Here is a 27,363-nt window from a genome sequence, read left to right as displayed (position 1 = left end):
CTCAAAGCCCCCCCTTGTCTGACACCATACCTTTCCACTTTCCTAAACAATATACCACGGTTAATTGTCTATACCTTATTGACTTTCTTTCCGTCAAAGTAGCTTTAATAGTGAAGAAAGTTGCTCTACATTTACTTTAGCTCTACAACATAGAAATCCTGTCATAAAGCAACCTCCAGTGGTGTGGAGGGGAAGTGCAGCTTCCTTCACATTTCTTCAATGCTAGCAACATACACACACACACACACACACACACACATACGCGCGCGTGCACACACACATATGTTTGATGACGCGAGACAGTCAAACTGGTCGTGTGAAAAACTGACAGAGCAGGTTGAGCGATGTTTGAACCGGACCAGAATAGAAAACAGGTGGAAAGGAGACAAGTAGATCTTTGGACAAACACGGTAAGAGAACGTCTTTGCTATTTCATAATTTTTCTAATAACTACAATCGTATTTTGGGACTGGATACATGTGAATTCACACACATTGTTGGGATGTTAACATCCCATTCCGATGTCATGACAACAGTCTGATTAGTTGTGATTGAGAACGTCTTTGGTTTTATTGGTGGCCTTAACGATAACGGATGTCGTTGTGGCTTGTGCAGCCCTTTGAGACATTTGTGATTAAAGGCTATATAAGTAAACTTTGATTGATTGATTGATTGAACGATCAGTCACTCATAGTCCAAAAATATGTCCACTGTATCAGATGACCCAGGCCCCACCTGTCCCCAAACCTCGAGCTCGTTATTCACGTGACAGCTTAGGCTCCGTCTCTTCTCTGGACAGGTAAGCCCGTATATGTGCACTCATACAGCCGTGCTCATAAGTTTACATACCCTGGGAGAATTTATGATTTCTTGGCCATTCTTCAGAGAATATGAATGACAACACAAAAACCTTTCTTCCACTCATGCTTAATGGTTGTGTGAAGCTATTTATTGGCAAACAACTGTGTTTACTCTTTTTAAATCAAAATGACAAAAGAAAGTACCCAAATGACCCTGATCAAAAGTTTACATACCCCAGTGACTTTGATCTGATAACATGCACAAAAGTTGACACAAACAGGTTTGAATGGCTAATTGAGGTTCCAATCCTCACCTGTGACCTGTTTGTTTGTAATTAATGTGTGTGTATAAAAGGTCAGTGAGTTTCTGGGCTTCCGACAGACCATTGCATCTTTCATCCAGTGCTGCACAGATGTTTCTGCATTCTGAGTCATGGGGAAGGCAAAATAATTGTCAAAGGTAATTGAACTGCATAAAACAGGAAAGGGGTATAAAAAGATATCCAAGGAATTGAGAATGCCAATCAGCGGTGTTCAAACGCTAATTAAGAAGTGGAAAATGAGGGATTCAGGTAGACCAGCAAAGATTTCAGCCACAACTGCCAGGAAAATTGTTTGAGATGCAAAGAAAAATCCACAAATAACTTCAGCTGAAATACAGGACTCTCTGAAAATTTGTGGTGTGGCTGTTTCAAGATGCACAATAAGGAGGCACTTGAAGAAAAATGGGCTGCATGGTCGAGTCACCAGAAGAAAGCCATTTGTGCGCAAATGTCACAAAGTATCCCGCTTACATTACGCCAAACAGCACAGAGACAAGCCTCAAAACTTTTGGAACAAAGTAATTTAGTGTGATGAGACCAAAATTTAACTTTTTGGCCACTCGACCATGCAGCCCATTTTTCTTCAAGTGCCTCCTTATTGTGCATCTTGAAACAGCCACACCACAATTTTTCAGAGAGTCCTGTATTTCAGCTGAAGTTATTTGTGGATTTTTCTTTGCATCTCAAACAATTTTCCTGGCAGTTGTGGCTGAAATCTTTGCTGGTCTACCTGAATCCCTCATTTTCTACTTCTTAATCAGCGTTTGAACACTGCTGATTGGCATTCTCAATTCCTTGGATATCTTTTCATACCCCTTTCCTGTTTTATGCAGTTCAATTACCTTTTCTCGCAGATCCTTTGACAATTATTTTGCCTTCCCCATGACTCAGAATCCAGAAACATCTGTGCAGCACTGGATGAAAGATGCAATGGTCTGTCGGAAGCCCAGAAACTCACTGACCTTTTATACACACACATTAATTACAAACAAACAGGTCACAGGTGAGGATTGGAACCTTGATTAGCCATTCAAACCTGTTTGTGTCAACTTTTGTGCATGTTATCAGATCAAAGTCACTGGGGTATGTAAACTTTTGATCGGTGTCATTTGGGTTCTTTTTTTTGTCATTTTGATTTAAAAAGAGTAAACACAGTTGTTTGCCAATAACTAGCTTCACACAACCATTAAGCATGAGTGGAAGAAAGGTTTTTGTGTTATCATTCATATTCTCTGAAGAATGGCCAAGAAATCATAAATTCTCCCGGGGTATGTAAACTTATGAGCACAACTGTACACATGTGTTTTTTTGAAGAAGGTGAACACAGCTGAGACATTTTGTGCCTTTCAGAGATCCGATTTGCCAAAATGCGTCAGATGGAGTTCTGCCAAGGACAGGTACAGGTGTACCGCAGGCACACATACACACGCACACGCACATGCACATGCACATGCACACACACACACACCACAACAAAATATTCAGGGATATTCTGGTGAGGAAAGTTAAACTGAAGGGACTGCTGATGCTTTCTGCCAAACTGGTTCGTAAACTGGTTTGAATTTTTATGTGAGCACGACGGTAGCAAAACAATTTGCAAATGCATGTCTCACACAGTGTCTGTCATCCCATCTGTGTGTGCATTGATCAGATTTGTGTGTGTAAACAATATGTATTTCTGCATTAGGTTTGCAAGTGAAATCTGTGAATGTGTGAATTGGCCTGTGCTGATAGTACATTTTGCCCGACGATATACTGTCCCACAAATTGCTGATCCCATTAGTATTTTTTACTGTTGTAATTGGAAGATCAAGAACTTTTAAGTACTGACGTGATTTTACATGGTTTATGATGTCTCCTTTCCCTTCAGATGAAGATCCCCCTGCTGGGTCACCGGGTTTACAGACACTGGCAGGTGTTGCTGACATACCACCAACGGACACAAGTGACTCTGCTCATGGCCCACCAATTGTACCTGACCCCTCGTCCCCTCCATCCATGCAAAGTATGGTCAGCAGCATTAAAAGCAGCATACCAAGTTTAGCAGGAACTGCTGACACCATTGCTAACACCTCGTCCCCTCCATCCATACAAAGCATGGACATGAGCAGCCGCACACCAAGTTTAGATGGAACTGTTAGCACCCTTGCTAACTCTGCTGTTACTACGCAGAGCTCCTCCACCTCGTCCCCTTCCTCCATACAAAGCATGGTCAGCAGCATTGCAAACCACACACCCAGTTTAGATGGAACTGCTAGCACCACTGCTAACCCTGCAGTTACTGCGCAAAGCTCCTCCATTCCGTCCCCTTCCTCCATACAAAGCGTGGTCAGCAGCATTGCAAACCACACACCCAGTTTAGATGGAACTGCTAGCACCGCTGCTAACCCTGTGGTTACTGCGCAAAGCTCCTCCACATCATCCCCTTCCTCCATACAAAGCGTGGTCAGCAGCATTGCAAACCACACACCCAGTTTAGATGGAACTGCTAGCACCACTGCTAACCCTGCGGTTACTACGCAAAGCTCCTCCACTTCGTCCCCTTCCTCCATACAAAGCATGGTCAGCAGCATTGCAAACCACACACCCAGTTTAGATGGAACTGCTAGCACCACTGCTAACCCTGTGGTTACTGCGCAAAGCTCCTCCACTTCGTCCCCTTCCTCCATACAAAGCATGGTCAGCAGCATTGCAAACCACACACCCAGTTTAGATGGAACTGCTAGCACCACTGCTAACCCTGCGGTTACTACGCAAAGCTCCTCCACTTCGTCCCCTTCCTCCATACAAAGCATGGTCAGCAGCATTGCAAACCACACACCCAGTTTAGATGGAACTGCTAGCACCACTGCTAACCCTGCAGTTACTGCGCAAAGCTCCTCCATTTCGTCCCCTTCCTCCATACAAAGCATGGTCAGCAGCATTGCAAACCACACATTGAGTTTAGATGGAACTGCTAGCACCACTGCTAACCCTGCAGTTACTGCGCAAAGCTCCTCCATTTCGTCCCCTTCCTCCATACAAAGCATGGTCAGCAGCATTGCAAACCACACATCGAGTTTAAATGGAACTGGTAGCACCACTGCTAACCCTGTGGTTACAATGCAAAGCTCCTCCACCTCGTCCCATCCACCCATACAAAGCATGGTCAGCAGCACTGCAAACCGCACACCAAGTTTAACTGGAACTGCTAGCACCACTGCTAACCCTGTGGTTACTATGCAAAGCTCCTCCACCATGTCCCCTCCATCCATACAAAGCATGGTCAGCAGCATTGCAAACCGCATACCAAGTTTAGATGGAACTGCTAGCACCACTGCTAACCCTGCGGTTACTACGCAAAGCTCCTCCACCTCGTCCCTTCCATCCATACAAAGCATGGTCAGCAGCATTGCAAACCGCACACCAAATTTAGATGGAACTGCTAGCACCACTGCTAACCCTGCGGTTACTACGCAAAGCTCCTCCACCTCGTCCCCTTCCTCCATACAAAGCATGGTCAGCAGTTTTGCAAACCGCAACCCAAGTTTAACTGGAACTGCTAGCCCCACTTCTAACCCTGTGGTTACTACGCAAAGCTCCTCCACCTCGTCCCCTTCCTCCATACAAAGCATGGTCAGCAGTTTTGCAAACCGCAACCCAAGTTTAACTGGAACTGCTAGCCCCACTTCTAACCCTGTGGTTACTACGCAAAGCTCCTCCACCTTGTCCCGTCCATCCATACAAAGCATGGTCAGGAGCATTGTAAACCGCACAACAAGTTCAGATGGAACTGCTAGCACCACTGCTAACCCTGCGGTTACTACGCAAAGCTCCTCCACCTCGTCCCCTCCATCCATACAAAGCATGTTCAGCAGCATTGCAAACCGCACAAGTTTAGCTGGAACTCTGAGCACCACTGCTAACCCTGCGGTTACTACGCAAAGCTCCTCCACCTCATCCCGTTCATCCATACGAAGCATGGTCAGGAGCATTGCAAGCCGCACACCAAATTTATCAGGAACTACTGGCACCACTGCTAACCCTGCAGTTACTACGCAAAGCTCCTCCACCTCGTACCCTCCATCCATACAAAGCATGGTCACTAGCATTGCAAGCCGCATACCAAGTTTAGCAGGAACTGCCAGCACCATTGCTAACCCTGCCGTTAGTACCGAAAGCCCCCCCAGCCTCGCTGTTAACGCCTGGATGCAGACACGGCCACCTCAACCCCTCCCTCCTTTCATAAGGGGTGACTCACACACTGGTAAATTAATCACTGTTTCTTTTTGTTGATTATCACTGTGGATCCAAGTTGCTTTTTCTGAATCTCTCAAATGGCTTTCGAATGACCGTTGATTTTTCTTGAAACAGTATTAAGCGAGTAAAACTAAGAAAATGTTGTATAGAAAACACATAGAAGGCACGCAATGAAGCACAACCTTAACAGCATTGTAGATAAATTAGCTAGGTATGGGAAAGAATAATATAGTATGATGATAACACAGATCATCCACCAGAAAATCTCTGGCTCAACACGGGTGTACTGGCCCAGAACAGGCCCATCCTAGCCCAAGACAAACAAGGGTGCTAGGGCCAGAGGACAACCAGCCCCCGAGCCAGCAAGAGACCAAAACCCAGAAGGACAGATGGAAATCAGGAGGCCCCAACTGAGTGGGCGCAGAGCCACTCCCGTCTTCAGGAAGGAGCCCTGCTCCCACCCCAAAAGCCCTCACCCTCTTTCCTCGTCAGAGCCCAACATGGGTCGACCCACCTAGAGTGCCCGAAGCTATGCAATGATTGAATTGACAAAATAACTTAAAGGCCTACTGAAATGAATTTTTTTTATTTAAACGGGGATAGCAGATCTATTTTATGTGTCATACTTGATCATTTCGCGATATTGCCATATTTTTGCTGAAAGGATTTAGTATAGAACAACGACGATAAAGATTGCAACTTTTGGTATCTGATAAAAAAAAAGGCTTGCACCTACCGGAAGTAGCGTGACGTAGTCAGTTGAACATATACGCAAAGTTCCCTATTGTTTACAATGATGGCCGCATGAAGTGAGAGAGATTCGGACCGAGAAAGGGACAATTTCCCCATTAATTTGAGCGAGGATGAAAGATTTGTGGATGAGTAAAGTGCAAGTGAAGGACTAGTGGGGAGTTGAAGCTATTCAGATAGGGAAGATGCTGTGAGAGCCGGGGGTGACCTGATATTCAGCTGGGAATGACTACAACAGTAAATAAACACAAGACATATATATACTCTATTAGCCACAACACAACCAGGCTTATATTTAATATGCCACAAATTAATCCTGCATAAAAACACCTGCGTGTTTGTTATGCTAGCTCCTAGCTCCTCTGCTAGCTCCTAGCTCCATAGAACACGCCAATACAATTCAAACACCTGATCAACACACACAATCACTCAGCCCAAAAGACCGTTTACCTAACCCAAGGTTCATAAAGCTTATATATTTTTAAAAAGTTACGTACGTGACGCGCACATACGGTCAAGTTATCGAATGTTTAGCAGCCAAGGCTGCATACTCACGGTACCTGATATTCAGCTGGGAATGACTACAACAGTAAATAAACACAAGACATATATATACTCTATTAGCCACAACACAACCAGGCTTATATTTAATATGCCACAAATTAATCCTGCATAATAACACCTGCGTGTTTGTTATGCTAGCTCCTAGCTCCTCTGCTAGCTCCTAGCTCCATAGAACACGCCAATACAATTCAAACACCTAATCAACACACACAATCACTCAGCCCAAAAGACCGTTCACCTAACCCAAGGTTCATAAAGCTTATATATGTTTAAAAAGTTACGTACGTGACGCGCACGTACGGTACGGTACGTGTTATGCTAGCTCCTAGCTCCTCTGCTAGCTCCTAGCTCCATAGAACACGCCAATACAATTCAAACACATGATCAACACACACAATCACTCAGCCCAAAAGACCGTTCACCTAACCCAAGGTTCATAAAGCTTATATATTTTAAAAAAGTTACGTACATACGCAAAAAAAAGCCAAAGCTGCATACTCACAGTAGCACGTCTGCGTCTTTGTCATCCAAATCAAAGTAATCCTGGTAAGAGTCTGTGTTGTCCCAGTTCTCTACAGGCGTCTGTGTATCCAAGTCAAAAGTCCTCCTGGTTAGAGTCTCTGTTATCCGAGTTCTTCCATCTTGACTGCATCTTTCGGGAATGTAAACAAAGAAGCGCCGGCTGTGTACTGTTGTGGCTGACTACGTTCGAAAAATACGTCCATTTCGCACCGACATCTTTCTTCTTTGCTTGCTCAGCTTCCTTCTCCATAATGCAATGAACATGATTGAAACAGATTCACGAACACAGATGTCCAGAATACTGTGGAATTATGAAATGAAAACAGAGCTTTTTCGTATTGGCTTCAATGTGGAAGGCATACCCGTGTTCGCCGGTCTACGTCACGCGCATACGTCATCCTCAGAGGCGTTTCGAACCGGAAGTTTAGCGGCAAATTTAAAATGTCACTTTATAAGTTAACCCGGCCGTATTGGCATGTGTTATAATGTTAAGATTTCATCATTGATATATAAACTATCAGACTGCGTGGTCGGTAGTAGTGGCTTTCAGTAGGCCTTTAACCCTCTGTGACAAATGTATTTTCTGCTTAATGTCCAGACCTTGTTCTTGACAATTGCTGAACAATCACTGTTGTCTTCCTCTGGTCCAGATGTGCTCGTGGCCCCATCATCACAACCACAGGGAGATGCTGGGCCCGCTGGACAAGGTACAGTACAGTAGGACCACATGCAATTTTCAGCTCGATTCACGTTATACCTGACCACTTACCCTTTTCTTCTCGCCAACACCACAGAAAAAGGGAAAGAAGGCCTCTACCTTAATATGTTGGACGGCTCAGATGATGACGTTGACTCTGATTCGTCAAATGAAGTTTCATCTGGACCTAACGAACAAATGACAGTTGACTTTGCACACAACCGGCTCAACAACAACAACAAGTACGTACAGTATATGCGGTACTTCACTCAGTACCACATTTTCCACGACTTTTGTTCACACTAATAATGTGTGTTGTGTCTGCTGTTCGTGCAGTGTCATTTCCAACCTTTCAGCAAGTGTTATACCCCCTCAGCCAGTCCCACCTGCTGGCCAATCAGCAAAGAAGGCAAAATATTACAAACAAAAGATTCCAAGGTACAAAACAGACACAACTTATGAATTTGTGGAGTCGTCGTTGTTGGTCCAGTTTTCAGCGCTAAGCCTTCTGCTAAATGTAAACACTTAGCAACGAACCTAAGTCCTCACTTCCTTTTTACAAACCCCGTTTCCATATGAGTTGGGAAATTGTGTTAGATGTAAATATAAACGCAATACAATGATTTGCAAATAATCTTCAACCCATATTCAGTTGAATATGCTACAAAGACAACATATTTGATGTTCAAACTGATAAACAATTTTTTTTTTTGCAAATAATCATTAACTTTAGAATTTGATGCCAGCAACACGTGACAAAGAAGTTGGGAAAGGTGGCAATAAATACTGATAAAGTTGAGGAATGCTCATCAAGCACTTATTTGGAACATCCCACAGGTGAACAGGCAAATTGGGAACAGGTGGGTGCCATGATTGGGTATAAAAGTAGATTCCATGAAATGCTCAGTCATTCACAAACAAGGATGGGGCGAGGGTCACCACTTTGTCAACAAATGCGTGAGCAAATTGTTGAACAGTTTAAGAAAAACCTTTCTCAACCAGCTATTGCAAGGAATTTAGGGATTTCACCATGTACGGTCCGTAATATCATCAAAGGGTTCAGAGAATCTGGAGAAATCACTGCACGTAAGCAGCTAAGCCCGTGACCTTCGATCCCTCAGGCTGTACTGCATCAACAAGTGACATCAGTGTGTAAAGGATATCACCACATGGGCTCAGGAACACTTCAGAAACCCACTGTCAGTAACTACAGTTGGTCGCTACATCTGTAAGTGCAAGTTAAAACTCTCCTATGCAAGGTGAAAACCGTTTATCAACAACACCCAGAAACGCCGTCTGCTTCGCTGGGCCTGAGCTCATCTAAGATGGACTGATACAAAGTGGAAAAGTGTTCTGTGGTCTGACGAGTCCACATTTCAAATTTTTTTTGGAAACTGTGGACATCGTGTCCTCCGGACCAAAGAGGAAAAGAACCATCCGGATTGTTATAGGCGCAAAGTTGAAAAGCCAGCATCTGTGATGGTGTGGGGGTGTATTAGTGCCCAAGACATGGGTAACTTACACATCTGTGAAGGCGCCATTAATGCTGAAAGGTACATACAGGTATTGGAGCAACATATGTTGCCATCCAAGCAACGTTACCATGGACGCCCCTGCTTATTTCAGCAAGACAATGCCAAGTCACGTGTTACATCAACGTGGCTTCATAGTAAAAGAGTGCGGGTACTAGACTGGCCTGCCTGTAGTCCAGACCTGTCTCCCATTGAAAATGTGTGGTGCATTATGAAGCCTAAAATACCACAACGGAGACCCCCGGACTGTTGAACAACTTAAGCTGTACATCAAGCAAGAATGGGAAAGAATTCCACCTGAGAAGCTTCAAAAATGTGTCTCCTCAGTTCCCAAACGTTTACTGAGTGTTGTTAAAAGGAAAGGCCATGTAACACAGTGGTGAACATGCCCTTTCCCAACTACTTTGGCACGTGTTGCAGCCATGAAATTCTAAGTTAATTATTATTTGCAAAAAAAATAAAAAATTTATGAATTTGAACATCAAATATCTTGTCTTTGTAGTGCATTCAATTGAATATGGGTTGAAAAGGATTTGCAAATCATTGTATTCCATTTATATTTACATCTAACACAATTTCCCAACTAATATGTAAACGGGGTTTGTACATGAATTTACATATTTATTTATCAAGATTAAGATAATTACCAGCAGATTTGCAATGCTGACCCAGCAAAGAGGCAATTAATATAGGTGATTATTATTTCTCATGGTCTCCTATTTGCCAACACAAATTACCCTTAAGGTTGCTCTCAACATACTTATGAAGGTTCTCATTCATCCAGGTCATTGTCATCTCAGGACGTTCAATCGTTCGCAACTGGACTGCTTGGTTTGTCTTTTCCAAGACAAACCAAGCAGTCCAGTCGCGACCGATTGAACGCCCTGAAATGTTGCTCTCAACAGTTTACAAATGCTCTTAACATGTGTTTATGTGAAATGTTTAAGATCGACACACACTTTTCAAGCGTAAAACATACACAGAGAATGTCTGCAACCTGTGGACAGCAGCGGACAACAAGGAAGTCTTTGGTGGTGTTTCTTTCTGTAATTATAATTAATTGTTACTATTATTAGTTATCAATGATCAAAACATTACCAAAATTTGGCAATGAGCTCTAAGTTTGTTCTTTTATTGCAGTCGAGTGTCTACTTTTAACTGACTGTTAAATAAAACAAGTAAAACATCACTATTTAAACATTTTGGTTGAAATACTGCGCATTTGGAGGCTAAGGTTACAAGGGACACTTAAAACATTGATAACAAATTCATAAAATCACAAGGTGATTCAACATTATTGAAGTAAATAAGCCTCAAAACATCACAACGCTTGCCGCAACTTTCTGAAAAAGTTGCCGCAAATTCAGGCATCTTAGGTCACGATAATCACAAAAAAAGCCCACGAAATCCTGGAGGGACGGCCTAATGAGGACAGGCGTTGTGAAAGATGGACAAATGAGACCTTTTTGTGAAGTCGTGTTGTTGTCATGCAGCATTGCAACGATTCGAGTGTCCAGAACGAAAGGACAAGGCCCACACTCCATTCCACAAAGTGGTGTGGCCCGAGCAAGCTGGCTGGAGACATGGAAAGGCTTCAGGTATATTCATCGTCCTTTTTGTCTTGACAGATAAAATAAACATACAATGAACAGATGTCTTCTTTTTTTTTTAGACATTATGTATTTTGGGGGACATTTGATGGACAGTTGATGTCACTGCAGAAAAAACGAAAAGTAAGTCCGTCCTCTTTTGTGTACGTGTGTGTGTGTGTGTGTGTGTGTGTGTGTGTGTTAGTAATAGTTGCGTTTTCTTAAACAGGACTATTTCAGCGAGATCCTCTTCCACGTGTCCAGTATCACTAACATAAAGAAACTAGACAAGAGAAGGTTCTCGGTTTACTTCAAAAAGAAACATTATGACTTCATGGCTCCCAGTGATGGTAAGATACTGCTCTCTACTCTACCACTCTTTCCAATTTTCTGTTGGACTGCACTGATTTGTACCATGATAATATTGGCTGACTGATATTATTGGCCGATATTGACATATAAACTAGATTTCGGATCATATCGTTATACGTTTTTTCCTGACGATAATGATGCAATCTGTTATGATCGGGTCGCATGGTAGCGAGACCGTGTTCCCCAGGATGCAGAAAGACAGGCAGCGCGTAGGTAAGAGGCTTTTAATCCACAAAGATAAGGCAAAAATCCAAAATGGGAGACCGTGCCGATAAGAAACGAGCACGGGGAGCTCAATGCCACTTTAAAGAAAAACTTAGCATAGCATACAAAGAAAGAGAGTAACAAGGAGCTTGCATACTGTACAAACCTACTGTCGTCGAAAGAGGCTGCACCGAACATACGTTTTCGCTAATAGCAAACAAAGTACCCGTGCCGGGTGTGAGCGTAAAGACTGGGTATATAAGGGGCCGCGATTAGCTAACCCCCCCCCCCCGTTCCCTCCTCATCCCCTTAAAGGGGAACTGCACTTTTTTGCCCATCGTTCACAATCATTATGAAAGACATGAGGACGGATGTATTTTTTTTCAATGCATTCAAACATGTAAATAAATGTAAATAAAAGTCCGCTTACAGCCGAGCCCAGGGCCGGCCCGTGGCATAGGCCGTATAGGCAAATGCTAAGGGCGTCGTCCATCAGGGGGCGCCACGCCAGTGCCACAAATGTTGGAGAAAAAAAAAAAAAAGAAAAAAAAAGCTGGTACTATTATTTCTAAATACAAAAAATAATCCCACGTTAATTAAAATGCAAAGCAAAGCCTATTTAATAGAAATATTATTTGTTACAACATTACGCCCCCCCTCTCCCCGCACGGTGCGCCCCCTCCCTTCCTGTATCATGACTCTTTTTGGACGTCACCACATCAAAAAATCAACACAAGATGTCAAAACGGCCAAAACTGTCAGGTGCCCAGGGAAGAAAAAATAGAAAAGAAGAGGAGGAGAAACGAGAAAAAGACAGAGGTAGCAGGTAGGTAACAATAGCCTACATGAAATTATTTGTCTGTTACAGAATGTGATAGTAACCTGGCTTTTTAGCATTAAGCTAATGTTACATGATTCGGCAATTGCTAATCAATAAATAGCTAGTTCTGTTTTAACGTCGGGTTAATATTGTGGAGGGGGCTAAATTGTAATGGAAAATAATAATGTAGCGTTAGGTAATTACAGTACTCCCACCTTACATTCCTCAGGGACGTTTGTATTAGATCTTTTAAGCAGGTGTTTTTTGTTTACATTGTTATTGCCTTCTGGTTAGCTAATGTTTGCCCTGCAGGTAATAGTCACTTTTCCACCCCTTTATATATTAGGTATAGTTGTAAGCCTAGTTGTTAAAGTGCACATCATTAATGTTAATTAAGCCATATCACATGAGAGGGAATGCTGTTTTTTAATTTGAGCACTGCTGTGATTCGGTTAAAGATAATCATAACATAACATTCTCATATAATATGTTAATTTGCTTTCTCTAAGTAAAAAAAAAAGGTCATACACAAAGCTATTCGGTTTCTTGTGAGTATATACACTTCACTGCCGATGTGGGGGGGCGCACCTAAAATCTTGCCTAGGGCGCCAGATTGGTTAGGGCCAGGCCTGGCCGAGCCAATGGGAGGTCCTCTATTCCGCCCATAGAACCCAATAAGAAAACATTCGAAAAGCGCCAACAATACTCGATTTACATTTCGTGACCTGACTTTTAACCAAGTATTAGTGATATTGTTATTGTAAGCGCTAAAGCAGACAAACTATTTATAGCGGCAACATGATCACGAGCTTGTGTGACAATGTTGACACGATCGACTGATCAGCAGCTTCCTCATTTCCTTGCTAGTAAATCTTTATTGTCGATCATAAATCATCCCTCTCACCTGGATAGTAGAAGGACGAGGACGTATTCCGACAAATTGGTACACTTTGACAGTCAATTTAGACACGGGATGGCAAAAACAACACGAAAAGACGCTTGGTTCCACACCCCTTTTCTTCGCGAGGATTACGAGTAATTTTTTATCTAAACAGCAATACATGAACATCCTAGCAGTCGGCATCTTAATGACTGCAGACCTTGTACAGTAAGTGATGTTTTATTAAGTTTATTGGCTCTCACAAAGTCTGCAGTGAGTACTAATCAGTGATGTAGTTGGGAAAAACGAATTAATTAAATTAATACACCGCGCATGCTTACAATGAGCATAGATATGTGTCTATCCAACTGGGCTCAGGCCGGAAGCTGTCTGGGTCTGGTGACGAGGTAGTGCGTGCAGGAAGAGCGCCTGGAACGATCTCTAGTTTCTCCTGTGTTCTGTTGGATTCTGTCATTTGACTTCAATACAGAAATATTTCTTCCCGGTGGTTTGTGTCACAGATATTCAAGAAGGTTGGGTCCAGTCTCTCTTGGCGTCTCGGGGACAACCGAGTCCCGCTGCACCGGAACTGCATGGGCAGATCAACATCAAAGATATAAAAAGCCGGAACTACGCTGCCGTCTGCGGTCATGACTTCTGGGTTTACCCCGACAAAGATCGTTTCCAGCTAGGCCTGGCTTCCTACAGCATTCCTCTGAACTTGGCCTCAGTCACGGCGACCGGAAAACACTCATTTTCAATGACCACGCCCTTCAAGACCATACAGTACTGACCCGTTTGTCCTCCTTTCTGTCCCGTTATATGTGTTATAACTCATCCTCACCTGTTTTCCTCTGTGCTTGACTGTGGCTCCATCCCTTTCCCCAGCATGTCTGTTGATTCATCAAAGGATCTTAAGGTCTGGTTAGACGGCTTGTTCTCATCAATCAGCAGTGCTCTGTCCAGCAGCCAGGTGGCGACGCGTCTATGGAAAAATCCCTCCAATCAACAGTGCGCCGATTGCAGCGCCGCCAATCCTGAGTGGGCGTCCATCAACCTGTTGCTTGTCATCTGTGACAAATGTGCAGGTGACCACTCCCTTATCTGACAGTCTTCCTGTTTAATGCTAACTAACCAGCTAATGCTAGGCATATTTCTCAAGGGCACCATCGAAGTCTCGGCAGCACTCTCTCCAATGTCCGGAGTCTAAAGATGGACAACAAGGTTTGGACTGAACCACTCGTACAGGTGAGGGGGAGCGGACGGAACGCACAATTAAATGTTTGTCTGTCTCTCAGACCTGTGAAACCCTCTTCCCTCACAGCTGTTCGTTACATATGGCAATAGGCTGGCCAATCAGGTGTGGGCGCCGCTGGTGCCCGTTTTCGAGCAGTTAAGACCAGAGTCTTCAGATGAGCAGAGATCAAACTTCATCCAAGACAAATACCGCAAGGGGCGGTACCGAAGAGTACATGCGCTGGCGTCCTCTTCTGATCTGATGCAGCAGGTGTGACTGACGCGTGACCATGTTGACCATAAGACCACTTGTACGTCCCAGTAACTCCACTGGTTATGTTTTTGTTTCAGAGGATGCGAGAGGTTGTTTGTGGCAGCGATGTCGAAGAAACCATGGCACTTATCTGCTCCGGGGCAAAGGTGTCACACTCACATAAACACACACATTCACACACGTACAAACATTGTATATCATCACTGCCTTTCTGCAGGTGTGTCAATCAGATCCTCAGAGTCCCTCCCCCATCCAGCTGGCTGAGAGGGCCGGGCAAGCTCTGCAGGCAGAGATACTTAAACTCAACGAGTATACAGGTGAAACACAACACTTGAAGGCCTACTGAAAGCCACTACTACCGACCACGCAGTCTGATAGTTTATATATCAATGATGAAATCTTAGCATTGCAACACATGCTAATACGGCCGGGTTAACTTATAAAGTGCAATTTTAAATTTCCCGCTAAACTTCCGGTTGAAAACGTCTATATATGATGACGTATGCGCGTGACGTCAATCGTTGAAACGGAAGTATTGGTACCCCATTGAATCCAATACAAAAAAGCTCTGTTTTCATCTCAAAATTCCACAGTATTTTGGGCATCTGTGTTGGTGAATCTTTTGCAATTTCTTTAATGAACAATGAACACTGCAAAGAAGAAAGTTGTAAGTGGGATCGGTGTATTAGCGGCTGGCTGTAGCAACACAACCAGGAGGACTTTGACTTGGATAGCAGGCGCGCTAGCCGACGCTAGCCGCCGACCGCACGGATGACCGGGTGAAGTCCTTCGTCCTTCCGTCGATCGCTGGAACGCAGGTGAGCACGGGTGTTGATGAGCAGATGAAGGCTGGCTGGCGTAGGTGGAGCGCTAATGTTTTTATCATAGCTCTGTGAGGTCCCGTAGCTAAGTTAGCTTCAATGGCGTCGTTAGCAACAGCATTGTTAAGCTTCGCCAAGCTGGGAATTATTAACCGTGTAGTTACATGTCCATGGTTTAATAGTATTGTTGATCTTCTGTCTATCCTTCCAGTCAGGGATTTATTTATTTTTTTTCTATCCGCATTTGAGCCCGATGCTATCACGTTAGCTCAGTAGCTAAAGAGCTTCGCCGATGTATTGTCGTGGAGATAAATGTCAATGTGAATGTCCATTTCGCGTTCTCGACTCTCATTTTCAAGAGGATATAGTATCCGAGGTGGTTTAAAATACAAATCCGTGATCCACAATAGAAAAAGGAGAAAGTGTGGAATACAACGAACCCTTGTACCTAAGTTACGGTCAGAGCGAAAAAAGATGCGTCCTGCACTGCAGTCCTTCACTCTCACTTTCCTCATCCACGAATCTTTCATCCTCGCTCAAATTAATGGGGTAATCGTCGCTTTCTCGGTCCGAATCTCTCTCGCTGCATTGTAAACAATGGGAAAATGTGAGGAGTCCTTCCTCGGGTGACGTATAGGCAAAGCTTTTTTTTATCAGCGACCAAAAGTTGCAACCTTTATCGTCGTTGTTCTCTACTAAATCCTTTCAGCAAAAATATGGCAATATCACGAAATGATCAAGTATGACACATAGAATGGATCTGCTATCCCCGTTTAAATCTTAAAAAATTCATTTCAGTAGGCCTTTAATTGCATTGAAAACAGTATATAGACAAAGATGTTAGCAATCTTTGTTGTTTTTTTTTCAAAACAGAGGTTCCACCTTGCCTTCCCAAGATAGGGTACAGGCGAGCTGACTCCGTCCTCTCAGGTAAAAAAAATTAAAAATCAATCGCCGGCCTCCAGGTACTTTTATTGTATTGATTTGATATGCGTCGTGTGTGCAGGTGAGGAAGAGGAGGAGCTACATGGCAAATTGGAAGATGATCGTTTCCTCTTTTCTCTGGAAAATGACTCTGCGGCATGTGACGTCCTTGACTTGCGAGATGTTTTATCACTTTTCCGAAAAGACGGGTAATTATTCCTGATGATACTACTACATTAGTAACTAGAAAAGCACTTGATGAACACAGACTTCCCAATAGCAAAATAGTCCTTAATACACACGGTTTGATCTGGATTACCCTGAAAATATAGTTACTTGTTCCTCGAAATTATCTTGTAACGATCTTGCGTTCCTTATCTAATTTCTGACATTTCCTGAAAATTAAAAAAAAAAAATCTATCAAAATGTATCTATATAGCCCTTAATCACAAACCACAAAGACGTCCTCGGATTAGATGAACATCCACTTATGACTTTTTGAGCTATCTAAAACAAGATGAAAGAAACTGAGTGAACCCTCTTGTTGATCTCCACTAACATGCTAGCACAGTGTTTTTCAACCTTTTTTGAGCCAAGGCACATTTTTTGGGTTGAAAAAATCCGGAGGCACACCACCAGCAGAAATCATGAAAAAACGAAACTCAGTTGACAGTAAAAAGTCATTGTCGCAATTGTTGGATATGACTTTAAACCATAACCAACCATGCATCAATATAGCTCTTGTCTCAAAGTAGGTGTACTGTCACATCACGCCGTGACTTATTTGGAGTTTTTTGCTGTTTTCCTGTGTGTAGTGTTTTAGTTCTTGTCTTGCGCTCCTGTTCTGGTGGCGTTTTCTCTTTTTTGGTATTTTCCTGTAGCAGTTTCATGTCTTCCTTGGAGCGATATTTCCTGGATCTACTTTGTTTTAGCAATAAAGAATATTTCAGTTGTTTTTATCCTTCTTTGTGGGGACATTGTTGATTGTCATGTCATGTTCGGATGGACATTGTGGACGCCGTCTTTGCTCCACAGTAAGTCTTTGCTGTCGTCCAGCATTCTGTTTTTGTTTACTTTGTAGCCAGTTCAGTCTTAGTTTCGTTCTGCATAGCCTTCCCTAAGCTTCAATGCCTTTTCTTAGGGGCACTCACCTTTTGTTTATTTTTGGTTTAAGCATTACACACCTTTTTTACCTGCACACTGCCTCCCGCTGTTTTCCGACATATACAAAGCAATTGGCTACCTGCTGCCACCTACTGATATGGTATGGTATACCATGGTTACTCTGCCGAGCTCTAGACAGCACCGACACTCAACAACAACACATCATTTGCAGACTATAATTACTGATTTGCAAAAAATATTTTTAACCCAAATAGGTGAAATTAGATAATCTCCCACGGCACACCAGACTGTATCTCACGGCACACTAGTGTGCCGCGGCACAGTGGTTGAAAAACACTGTACTAGCATACTATCATACACCCACACAAATGCATTAACGGAAGGTAACGTAGCAGAAATTATACAGATCAGGCCCAAATTCAAATCGATTGTTCATTATCCCATTTTTGGAAAGTTGAATGAAACCCATAACATTTTGAGCTACAGTATCTATAGCGGAATGGGGGGAAAAAACGGAGTGAACCCTCTTGTCAGACATCCTCTGATTTGTCTCAGTGGGTGGAGGCGAGACCGCACGTATCAATCAATCAATCAAAGTTTATTTAAATAGCCCTTGATCACAAGTGTCTCAAAGGGCTGCACAAGCCACAACGACATCCTCGGCTCATATCCTACATCAGGGCAAGAAAAAACTCAACCCAATGGGATACAATGAGAAACCTTGGACGGGGCCGCAGATGTGGGGACCCGCCCCCTGGGCGACCGGTGCAATGGACGTCGAGTGGATCTAGTTAATAATGTGAGAGTCCATTCCATAGTGGGGCCAGCAGGGAATCATCTTGAGTGGAGACAAGTCAGCAGCGCAGAGACGTCCCCAACTGATGCACAGATGAGTGGTCCACCCCGGGGTCCTGACTTTGAACAGCTAGCGCGTCATCTGCGGCCAGCTAATAACCTCTCCACGCAGGAGAGGGGGGCAGAGCAGAAAAGAGACGGCAGATCAACTGGTCTAAAAGGGGGGTTTATTTAAAGGCTAACATATACAAATGAGTTTTAAGATGGGACTTACGTACACACACAGAAGTTGAAGTTTGTAAGAAAAAACGTAAGGTAACTAAGTCCAGTAAGTAATAATACCACCTTAACATTTGACAACCAAACAATTAAACAAGGAGACTCGGTAAAGAATCTGGGTATTATCTTCGACCCAACTCTCTCGTTTGAGTCACACATTAAGAGTGTTACTAAAACGGCCTTCTTTCATCTCCGTAATATCGCTAAAATTCGTTCCATCTTGTCCACTAGCGACGCTGAGATCATTATTCATGCGTTCGTTACGTCTCGTCTCGATTACTGTAACGTATTATTTTCGGGCCTCCCTATGTCTAGCATTAAAAGATTACAGTTGGTACAAAATGCGGCTGCAAGGCTTTTGACAAAAACAAGAAAGTTTGATCATATTACGCCTATACTGGCTCACTTGCACTGGCTTCCTGTGCACTTAAGATGCGACTTTAAGGTTTTACTACTTACGTATAAAATACTACACGGTTTAGCTCCAGCCTATCTCGCCGATTGTATTGTACCATATGTCCCGACAAGAAATCTGCGTTCAAAGAACTCCGGCTTATTAGTGATTCCCAGAGCCAAAAAAAAAGTCTGCGGGCTCTAGAGCGTTTTCTATTCGGGCTCCAGTACTCTGGAATGCCCTCCCGGTAACAGTTAGAGATGCTACCTCAGTAGAAGCATTTAAGTCCCATCTTAAAACTCATTTGTATAATCTAGCCTTTAAATAGACCCCCCCTTTTTAGACCAGTTGATCTGCCGTTTCTTTTCTTCTCTCCTCTTCTCCCCTGTCCCTTGCGAGGGGGAGTCGCATAGGTCCGGTGGCCATGGATGAAGTGCTGGCTGTCCAGAGCCGGGACCCCGGGTGGACCACTAGCCTGTGCATCGGTTGGGGACATCTCTGCGCTGCTGACCCGTCTCCGCTCGGGATGGTTTCCTGTTGGCCCCGCTGCGGACTGGACTCCCGCTGATGTGTTGGATCCACTGTGGACTGGACTTTCACAATGTTATGTCAGACCCACTCGACATCCGTTGCTTTCGGTCTCCCCTAGAGGGGGGGGGGGGGTTACCCACATATGCGGTCCTCTCCAAGGTTTCTCATAGTCATTCACCGACGTCCCACTGGGGTGAGTTTTTCCTTGCCCGTATGTGGGCTCTGTACCGAGGATGTCGTTGTGGCTTGTACAGCCCTTTGAGACACTTGTGATTTAGGGCTATATAAATAAACATTGATTGATTGATTGATTGAAGTCGAAATGATCTGGATCAGCCCTAAAAAAAAATTCCTAAAAGTTAGATAACATTTTTATCACTTTTTGAGTTGTTTGGCAAATTTACTAACAGACAGACAAACCAACAATATTTTAGTGACACAAGACTAACAACTCTTTTTGCCTTCAGGCCAACCTTTCAGTTCGAGTTGGTCACTTTAGACAGTCGGCTCGTTTGTGTGGCTGAAAGCGAGGACGAGCTCTTGACGCACCTGGTCCACATCCTTAAGGTGAGCCTCCCCAAGACTCCTTCCAAGACCCAGACCGACTGACAAGACCAATACCCCCTGATAAGATTTCCAGACCTCAGAACACCTGACGAAACACATGACAGGCCTCAAACATGCTTCCAATCACCTGACCGGGGTCAGGCTGGCCCTATGTTGCATATTTCAAATGTTTCAGATTGTCACTGCTGTCATTTTTTTTCCAGGTAATTCTGCCAGGGGGCGTGTCTTACGCAGAGGTGTGCGGGGCCTTAGCAGTTAGTAAAGTGTGTGTTGTTGAAGTGGGGTTAGCCACCAATAATCCCGATGCTTGGTTGTTGCTTTGGGATGGCGGCGTGAGCGTTCACCGTGCTCACAGACACTCAAAGCCGCCTCTCATAATGGAACTGAGCACGCTCAGTCACCACGGTAACGCTTCTTGACATTGAATTAAAGGCCTACTGAAAGCCACTACTACCGACCACGCAGTCTGATAGTTTATATATCAATGATGAAATCTTAACATTATAACACATGCCAATACGGCCGGGTTAACTTATAAAGTGACATTTTAAATTTGCCGCTAAACTTCCGGTTCGAAACGCCTCTGAGGATGACGTATGCGCGTGACGTAGCCCGGCGAACACGGGTATGCCTTCCACATTGAAGTCGATACGAAAAAGCTCTGTTTTCATTTCATAATTCCACAGTATTCTGGACATCTGTGTTCGTGAATCTGTTTCAATCATGTTCATTGCATTATGGAGAAGGAAGCCAAGCAAGCAAAGAAGAAAGTTGTCGGTGCGAAATGGACGTATTTTTCGAACGTAGTCAGCCACAACAGTACACAGCCGGCGCTTCTTTGTTTACATTCCCGAAAGATGCAGTCAAGATGGAAGAACTCGGATAACAGAGACTCTAACCAGGAGGACTTTTGATTTGGATACACAGACGCCTGTAGAGAACTGGGACAACACAGACTCTTACCAGGATTACTTTGATTTGGATGACAAAGACGCAGACGTGCTACTGTGAGTATGCAGCTTTGGCTTTTTTTTGCGTATGTACGTAACTTTTTTAAAATATATAAGCTTTATGAACCTTGGGTTAGGTGAACGGTCTTTTGGGCTGAGTGATTGTGTGTGTTGATCATGTGTTTGAATTGTATTGGCGTGTTCTATGGAGCTAGGAGCTAGCAGAGGAGCTAGCATAACACGTACCGTACCTACGTGCGCGTCACGTACGTAACTTTTTAAAAATATATAAGCTTTATGAACCTTGGATTAGGTGAACGGTCTTTTGGGCTGAGTGATTGTGTGTGTTGATCATGTGTTTGAATTGTATTGGCGTGTTCTATGGAGCTAGGAGCTAGCAGAGGAGCTAGCATAACACATACCGTACCTACGTGCGCGTCACGTACGTAACTTTTTAAAAATATATAAGCTTTATGAACCTTGGGTTAGGTGAACGGTCTTTTGGGCTGAGTGATTGTGTGTGTTGATCAGGTGTTTGAATTGTATTGGCGTGTTCTATGGAGCTAGGAGCTAGCAGAGGAGCTAGGAGCTAGCATAACAAACACGCAGGTGTTATTATGCAGGATTAATTTGTGGCATATTAAATATAAGCCTGGTTGTGTTGTGGCTAATAGAGTATATATATGTCTTGTGTTTATTTACTGTTGTAGTCATTCCCAGCTGAATATCAGGTACCGTGAGTATGCAGCCTTGGCTGCTAAACATTCGATAACTTGACCGTATGTGCGCGTCACGTACGTAACTTTTTAAAAATATATAAGCTTTATGAACCTTGGGTTAAGGAAACGGTCTTTTGGGCTGAGTGATGGTGTGTGTTGATCAGGTGTTTGAATTGTATTGGCGTGTTCTATGGAGCTAGGAGCTAGCAGAGGAGCTAGGAGCTAGCATAACAAACACGCAGGTGTTTTTATGCAGGATTAATTTGTGGCATATTAAATATAAGCCTGGTTGTGTTGTGGCTAATAGAGTATATATATGTCTTGTGTTTATTTACTGTTGTAGTCATTCCCAGCTGAATATCAGGTCACCCCCGGCTCTTACAGCATCTTCCCTATCTGAATAGCTTCAACTCCCCACTAGTCCTTCACTTGCACTTTACTCATCCACAAATCTTTCATCCTCGCTCAAATTAATGGGGAAATTGTCGCTTTCTCGGTCCGAATCTCTCTCACTTCATGCGGCCATCATTGTAAACAATAGGGAACTTTGCGTATATGTTCAACTGACTACGTCACGCTACTTCCGGTAGGGGCAAGCCTTTTTTTTATCAGATACCAAAAGTTGCAATCTTTATCGTCGTTGTTCTATACTAAATCCTTTCAGCAAAAATATGGCAATATCGCGAAATGATCAAGTATGACACATAGAATAGATCTGCTATCCCCGTTTAAATAAAAAAAATTCATTTCAGTAGGCCTTTAAAGTCACACGGAACACATCCAAAGCAAAGTTCATTCCTATTTTTTTTTTTAGAGGTTGAGCCATCTGAAGACGCCATCTCCATGGTATCCGGAGACAGGTAAGTGTGAATGTTACACACATTATTTCTTGGAAATTACGTGACACTTGTGCGTCAGCAGGGGCGTTTCTCTGCACTTTGACGAGCACTACAGCTGCCATAGCTGGTACCACCTCCTCCAGGATGCTCTGGCCAATCAGAACACTTCAAAACCTCCGGCGGCCTATCAATCTCTGTACCCGATAGCAGACATCGAAGTGATGAGCTCGGTGCCGCTGGGCATAGAACGCTGCATCAAACACATCCAAGACTACGGCAAGAAGACTTCTCTTCTTCACATTGTCCTTTTCTTCTCAAAAGGAGAAGACGATGTTTATTGGTTGTTGTTTCAGGTTTGAAGGTGGAGGGCGTGTACCGCCGCTGTGGACGGGCCACCAAGGTGTCCCAACTGGTGGAGGCCTTGGTGAAATCTCCGAGCTCCGCCTCTCTGGAGTCGGATGAACAAGGTGTTTTGGACGTAGCCTCTGCCCTCAAACAATACATTCGCCAGCGGGAAGCGCTCTTCCCAGAGAAGGAAAAGAAGGACTGGAGACAGGCTGCAGGTCAGTCCAGAGTACTACAAAAGGATTACTACTTGTGGTAGTGCTTGACACCTTTTGTGTGTCAGTGATTTCTGATGAAGAAAAGAGGTGGTCAGCCTACCGCCAGTTGCTACAGCAACTCCCTGGTCAGCAGCGTGCGACGCTGGACGCCTTGTTTGGACACTTTTACATGTAAGTAAAAACATGGAAGGGACTCGGACTCATTCCCCCTAATTGTGTGCGTGTCTTGTGTCAGGGTTCAGACATACTCTCAAGTCAACAAGATGTCCGCCCAAAACCTGGCCCTGGTTCTGGTTCCCTCACTCTTCAACAGTTTGAGCGCCGATCTGCTCAATATGACCCGCGAGTTCATCATCCACCACGAGATGCTTTTTCCGGTACAGCATGCGTGTCACGTGGCCCACGTTGATGGATTATTCGTTGGCTAACGAGGGTGTTGCAATGGTTTCCAGGCACACAAACAGCATCGCAGGTGAGGAAGAGCAGCAGATCAGAGTCCTCCGAAGAAGCACGAGAGGAAGGTTTGGGACGACACGAGTACTGATGATCAATTGTCTTCACGTTTAAAGAGTTGGAAGACATCAGCCCCTTTTCCGCCAAAATACCAAGAAGTTTAAAAAAAAATTGTTTTGTATAATAAATGAAATATGGACAATAGTATATCTCTACTAGGGTACAAATAAAGTACCGCGGTACTAATGAGTTAAAAACGGACTATACTGCGTCTGAAAAATACCGGTACTTTTGTTTTCCGGACATGACGGCGCGGTGGTGAAACGCACAGAGTACCTACATGTAGAAACAGTGTGGTGATAGAAAAGGGAGAATAGACGCATTTTTGGCTTAAAAACTAAGGGTAACGTTAAAGCTATAAACACTGAAGCGCTGCTCTGCAATAGGTGCTTAGTTCTTGCTCTTGTTAGCCGTTAGCTAGCTAGCGGCTGACGTCTATCCGCAGTCAGTAGTGTTTTAGCTACTTTTAAATCACTTATCCTCGCCGCCATGGCGACAAATGAACTACGTTTCTTACAATTACCGGCCCTGAAGGACGAGGACTAGCTAAACATACTTCACTACACACCGTAAGGAAGATACAATGGCTAACCGCAAACAGCAAGCTAACGCTCCTCAATGTAAACAAATGCCGTGGGCGGGTGTACATACACAGACATCGACTGTATTGATACCAAGTACAAGAGCCGTATATACACTACCGTTCAAAAGTTTGGGGTCACATTGAAATGTCCTTATTTTTGAAGGAAAAGCACTGTACTTTTCAATGAAGATAACTTTAAACTAGTTTTAACTTTAAAGAAATACACTCTATACATTGCTAATGTGGTAAATGACTATTCTAGCTGCAAATGTCTGGTTTTTGGTGCAATATCTACATAGGTGTATAGAGGCCCATTTCCAGAAACTATCACTCCAGTGTTCTAATGGTACAATGTGTTTGCTCATTGGCTCAGAAGGCTAATTGATGATTAGAAAACCCTTGTGCAATCATGTTCACACATCTGAAAACAGTTTAGCTCCTTACAGAAGCTACAAAACTGACCTTCCTTTGAGCAGATTGAGTTTCTGGAGCATCACATTTGTGAGGTCAATTACACGCTCAAAATGGCCAGAAAAAGAGAACTTTCATCTGAAACTCGACAGTCTATTCTTGTTCTTAGAAATGAAGGCTATTCCACAAAATTGTTTGGGTGACCCCAAACTTTTGAACGGTAGTGTCGTTGATACTACAAAGGTTACGTCGATAATGTCCATTTTTTGTGTTTTTTTTATTGTTTATTAATGAATGAAATGGACACAGGAGAACTTTAATTATGACCAATGTATGACCCTGTACCTACTTGGTATTGGATTGATAGCAAAATTTGTAGCATCACCCAAAATGTATATAAAGTATCCAAACAACAGAAGAATAAGTGCTCATTACATTTTAACAGAAGTTTAGATAGAACATGTTGAAACAGGAAGTAAGCAGATATTAATAGTAAATGAACAAATAGATTAATTATCCATTTTCTACCGCTTGTTCCTCATAACTTTGAGAAAATAATAGAATGGGAAAGGACACAATATGTTACTGCATACATCAGCAGCCAAAATGGGAGCCTTAGTTTGCTAGCTTACAACTAAAATATATGTTTACTATTATATTTAATGCCACAATTATTCTTTGGTTGCAATAAGAAATGTATGTTTAATGTATAATGAGATTTTCTGTGAAAATAAAGCCATTAATTACATTTTGTTTGTGGTCCCTTTTTTGTTTTGAAAAGTATCAAAAAGTATCGAAATACATTTTGGTACCGGTCCCAAAATATTGGTATCGGGACAACCCTAACAGTAGGGAGCCCCTAAAGGGACATGGAGGGGAAAAAATGTTTTAGTATTGTAAAAGTATTGCGAGATCTCGCAAAAGGTTTTTTTCCTATGTCAGTGAACCGGAAGTAAAACAGACACAGCGATGGTGAACCGGAAGTGAAACAGACAAAGCGATGGAGGAGCCTACCCATCATCCGTGGGAGAAGTTTATTGATTGAGTATTGCGGGATCTCGCAAAACATCCATGTCCCTTTAGGGGCTCCGTATAACCATACTTGCCAACCTTGAGACCTCCGATACCAGGAGGTGGGGTGTGGGGGTGGGGTGTGGTTGGGGGCGTGGTTAATAGGGGAGTATATTTACAGCTAGAATTCACCAACTCAAGTATTTCATATATATATATATATATATATATATATATATATATATATATATATATATATATATATATATATATATATATATATATATATATATATATATATATATATATGTATATGTATATATGTATGAAATACTTGACTATCAGTGAATTCTAGCTATATATATATATATATGTATATATATTTATTTTATTATACATATAAATAAAATAAATACTTGAATTTCAGTGTTCCGGGGGCTATCCAGTAGATGGCAGTATTGTCCTGTTTAACTTCTCCGTTCATGACTCGGCCACCGTGTTCAATGGAGAAGTCTGTTCTACAAAATGTACAGGCAACATAATTACATACCCCTTCCCTTTCGAACTGTCCTGGATGAACTGAAATTCTTGTTTCCATTCGTTTTGGAACTTGCAAGCGTATTTCTTCATCTTGCTCGTCGACGGCGTCGCCATGTCTGTAACTTCCTCGTTCTTCTGCTTCGTCTCCTTGTTGTGTGCGCAGTTGTGCACTCTACTCTCTAAAAGCCGTAGATGTTATGACGTCATTGGTCAGGCAAGCTGTTTATATTGTGAGAAAGCGGACGTGAGAACAGGCTGTCCCCACTCTCAGGTCCGCATTGAGCTGGAGGGGGCGTGGCCTCCAGCTCCGGCTGAATACCGGGAGTTTGTCGGGAGAAAATTTCTGCCGGGAGGTTATCGGGAGAGGCGCTGAATACCGGGAGTCTCCCGCTAAAAACGGGAGGGTTGGCAAGTATGCGTATAACAGTCATGCCAGGTCAAAAAAACTGAAAATATTTTAACCATTTTTTTTCAAATAAAAAATAACACACACACACTTAAGAGTGTGACAATATATCAAAATATTTAACCTTACAATAAGATAATCAAATCCTTCCACCCATATCATTGTTGTTGTTTTTTGTGCTCCCCCAAAACTGTTGTGTTTTATCCTTTGGTACATCGTATATGATTGTATAACTAATAGGGCTGTCAAACTATTACAATATTTAATCGTGATTAATCACATTTTGTCCATAGTTAACTCATATTTAATAGCGATGTTGCAAATAGAAGTTTAAAAATATATATATATTTTAAAGGGTGTCTTATTAAAATGTAGATAAGTCCAATGGGTCATTCATGAGTGTAGAGGGCCAGTCGATGGAAGAATAAACGCTTGAGTAGTTCCATCGATCGATGAGGGGAATTTCTGTCAAGAAGATGTCACTATTAGACAGTATCACTGCTAGTCTGCACCATACTGAAGCAAAGTGAGTCTAACGCCAGCCAAGAATGTTACAATAGTAGCTAAAAGGTGGACATTTATCCATGAAA

General features: G+C 43.0%; 1 protein-coding gene across 4 annotated transcripts; it reads left to right on the top strand.

Moving 5' to 3' along the window:
• The first annotated feature begins 342 nt into the window (after positions 1-342).
• LOC133651081 (arf-GAP with Rho-GAP domain, ANK repeat and PH domain-containing protein 1) lies at positions 343-25,558 on the top strand. Of its 4 annotated transcripts, none has more exons than XM_062049011.1 (26): positions 343-410; positions 720-799; positions 2,474-2,520; positions 2,994-3,128; positions 7,849-7,905; positions 7,993-8,134; positions 8,232-8,333; positions 10,921-11,025; positions 11,100-11,160; positions 11,246-11,366; positions 13,814-14,078; positions 14,181-14,380; positions 14,455-14,540; positions 14,617-14,799; positions 14,880-14,948; positions 15,020-15,119; positions 16,497-16,553; positions 16,630-16,756; positions 20,139-20,238; positions 20,442-20,643; positions 22,722-22,767; positions 22,826-23,022; positions 23,100-23,309; positions 23,375-23,480; positions 23,545-23,686; positions 23,762-25,558. In XM_062049011.1, the coding sequence occupies exons 1-26, from the start codon at positions 345-347 to the stop codon at positions 23,783-23,785; spliced, it is 3,030 nt and encodes a 1,009-aa protein (XP_061904995.1). In that variant the 5' UTR covers positions 343-344; the 3' UTR covers positions 23,786-25,558. The 4 variants fall into 4 exon arrangements, 3 of the variants coding, with proteins under 3 accessions (XP_061904995.1, XP_061904994.1, XP_061904993.1); XM_062049010.1 differs by having other exon boundaries at positions 2,994-5,369; positions 22,829-23,022; XM_062049009.1 differs by having other exon boundaries at positions 2,994-5,369.
• The last annotated feature ends 1,805 nt before the right edge of the window (positions 25,559-27,363 follow it).

The sequence above is a fragment of the Entelurus aequoreus genome, linkage group LG05, assembly GCF_033978785.1.
Source record: "Entelurus aequoreus isolate RoL-2023_Sb linkage group LG05, RoL_Eaeq_v1.1, whole genome shotgun sequence".
Classification (NCBI taxonomy): Eukaryota; Metazoa; Chordata; class Actinopteri; order Syngnathiformes; family Syngnathidae; genus Entelurus; species Entelurus aequoreus.
This window is presented reverse-complemented; position numbering and strand designations above follow the sequence as displayed.

What these genes read in the sequence shown, in the direction of transcription:
- LOC133651081 (XM_062049009.1), top strand. Translation starts at nt 345, where the DNA reads ATGTTTGAACCGGACCAGAATAGAAAACAGGTGGAAAGGAGACAAGTA. An exon ending in GAGACATGGAAAGGCTTCAG is followed by an intron (nt 11,026 to 11,099) that starts GTATATTCATCG and finishes TTTTTTTTTTAG; the next exon opens with ACATTATGTATTTTGGGGGA. An exon ending in TTATCTGCTCCGGGGCAAAG is followed by an intron (nt 14,949 to 15,019) that starts GTGTCACACTCA and finishes GCCTTTCTGCAG; the next exon opens with GTGTGTCAATCAGATCCTCA.